We start from the raw sequence: 2,751 nt of genomic DNA, 5'->3' as shown, positions 1-2,751 counted from the left end.
TCCCGGCTAGAGCCACTACTGTCCTAATGATCTTGGAAGATCTTCACGAGCAGCAAGTAAATGTGCCAATGTAATCGTTGTCTTGGGTGACAAAGCATAACGCTTAGGCTGATAAATTCTTGCTATGTCATCTGTTTTCACCTAAATGACAAAAATTAGGGGAAAAGGGGAATCAAAGAACATTTCAATGAAAGAGCAATAGCAATCATAAATATCTGATAATTTATATGTCTAATGAAAAAATGTAAACCAACAGATGCTAAAAGAACACATAACTACCACGATCAACTCATTAAAAACTAACACGTACAAAAAAATACCTAAAAATACCAAAGCCACATATAGGACCTTTCAGACAAAAAACAGTAAATCTTATGAAAACTTGAAAAAATTGGAGAGAAATACCAATTTTCTGAATGAGGACACTGAATATTATGTGTTTTCCCCAAAATTAATAATAGATTTACTGCAATCCTGTTAGAATGGTTTTTGAAAGGATAAGAAGGAAAAAAAGGAATCTAAAGATAATCCAGAAACTAAATATTTAAGAATGACAAAAACAATTTTGCAAGAGTTCTATCAGATATTAATATGCAATATGAAATTATCATTGTCTTAGCTGCTCCCATTCATTGAGTACTTATTAAGTGTGCCAGGATACTATTCACTTAATAGTCATTTTTTAATTCTCAAAATAGAATGGTTGTATTTATTGCCCCTTTTTGTATCTGGAAAAAAATGAGGCTTACAAAGCTTAAACAACTTCCCCAAAATACAGAGAGAATCCCAGTTTTGCCCACTTACTAATAAAGATCTACTTCACCCCCAATACAGTATACTATCCTACCTCAGTCAAATTACATGAAACTTGGGGAGAAAAAAAAGAGATTGATGAAGCAAAATAGGCAATTGAGTCCCATACATGTATGAATGCAATAAATAATAATCAAAGAACAGTGAGAAAAGAGATGGATAATTCTAAAATGGTGCTGGAATAAACTGTTGGCTATTCATTAAAGTAATAATAATAAGGTATACCATATTAAAATTCCAAATACATTGTTTAGTGTTTTATCTTAAATTGAAAAAATATATTAAGCTTAAAATTTCTATACATTAAAAAACATAAAACAAAATCAAAAGACAATGGGGAAAATATTTTCAACAAATAAAGCAACTAGCTAACTTCCTTAATATAAAAAAGCTCAATCAAAAGGAAAACAGGAAGATCCTAAGGGGGGAAAAAAAGACACAAATAGAACTTTCAAAAAAAGAGGAAAATTGAAATGACTAAGATGCTTATGAAAAAGAAGTTAAAAATTTCCCAACAATAAAAACATACAAATTAGGAGAAATTAGTCTTTTATAACAATCAAGTTAACAATAAAATTGGTAATATTCTAAATATTAAAGAGGCTAAATTGAAGACAAAATTTCATTTATCTTACTGATAAGAGTTTAAATTCATACCAACTTTCTAATAAACAATTTTGCTATGTGAATCAAGAGCATTATGTGTCAATAACCTCTGACACAGTAACTTTCCATTTAGGAATCCACCATAAGAATATTACTTTGAAATTTATAAATATATAATAAAAGCCTAATATGCAAATTGTTTGACCAGGAGTTCGACCGCTCACTATGATGTGCGCTGACCACCAGGGGGCGGGGCAGAACATGGTGGGCATGGGCGACATGGCACTGGCAGTGGGTGGCAGTGGAGGCTCTGTCAGCCCCGAAGGGCCCTGACGAGAGTGGGACCACGGCGGAATGATGGGCAGGTGAGCGGGCGGCGCCAGGCCAAGGAGGGTGCAAGCGGGGGCCTAATCACCCCACCAATCACCCCGGAGATGGTAACCAGCGGTGGTGGTGGGGAGAGGACCACCCTGGCTCCCAGGCGCTGAGGGAGCTGGGTGGGGGACCCAGCCCCGATCAATTGCCCCACAGGCAGGATGGTGGAACAGGTGAGAGGGCGGCGCCAGGCCACAGCAGGGTGCCAGGTGGGGCTGCGGGGCTGCAAGGCTGGGGGCGCGAGCTGGAGCTGTGAGCCTGGGGGCACGAGCTAAAGCCCGATGCCCGAAGGCCACAAGGAGGGACCCCACTTTGCACAAATTCATGCACTAGGCCTCTAGTCCTATATAATAAAAGGCTAATATGCAAATAGACCACATGATGGAACTAAACAACCAAACAACCGGTCGCTTGATGTGCACTGACCACCAGGGGCGTGCGCAGAACATGACAGGCATCAGCAGCAGGCGGCAGAGTGCAGAACATGGCGGGTGTCGGCTGGGTGGGATGGTGGAGCAGATGAGCGGGGACGTCAGACCAAGGCGGGGCACCAGTCACTGTCATTGGGGCGAGCCTCTGATGGTTAATGAAAATTCTTTGCTCCCACACACCACGGTCCCGTCCAGCACTCACACCTGCTGCCGATGCTGACCCCGCTCGCACCCGCTGCCAGTGACAGCCCCGCTCGCACCTGTTGCCAGCCCCAGAGCCGCCACTCACACCCACTGCTGGTGCCGGCTCCACTCGCACCCGCTGCCAGAGCCCAGGGCCGGTACCAATCGCTTGGCTCCATCAGTGGGTGCGAGCGGCAGCGCAAGCCCTGATTGCCCCTGAGGGCTTCTCCACCTCCCCCTGCTCCTGGAGGGGCGAGCTAATGACCAATATGCTTATGAAAAAAAGATTCATAAGGAGCAGGGAAAGGTGGAGAAGTCCTCAAGGGTGACCAGGGCTGCATCT

General features: G+C 43.0%; 2 protein-coding genes across 3 annotated transcripts in view; one reads left to right on the top strand and one right to left on the bottom strand.

Moving 5' to 3' along the window:
- The window catches only part of FAM98B (family with sequence similarity 98 member B), a 34,231-nt gene continuing 31,480 nt past the window's right edge, over window positions 1–2,751 (bottom strand). For both annotated transcript variants that reach the window (XM_014454756.2, XM_014454757.2), the window contains exon 7: window positions 1–141. In XM_014454756.2, coding sequence (XP_014310242.1) covers window positions 16–141 — 126 coding nt within the window. In that variant the 3' untranslated portion in view covers window positions 1–15. The remainder of the gene's footprint in view (window positions 142–2,751) is intronic.
- The window catches only part of RASGRP1 (RAS guanyl releasing protein 1), a 97,559-nt gene that overhangs the window by 86,077 nt on the left and 8,731 nt on the right, over window positions 1–2,751 (top strand). The gene's annotated exons all lie outside the window — the stretch shown is intronic.

This window comes from Myotis lucifugus, unplaced genomic scaffold (assembly GCF_000147115.1).
Source record: "Myotis lucifugus unplaced genomic scaffold, Myoluc2.0 scaffold_38, whole genome shotgun sequence".
Lineage (NCBI taxonomy): Eukaryota > Metazoa > Chordata > Mammalia > Chiroptera > Vespertilionidae > Myotis > Myotis lucifugus.
This window is presented reverse-complemented; position numbering and strand designations above follow the sequence as displayed.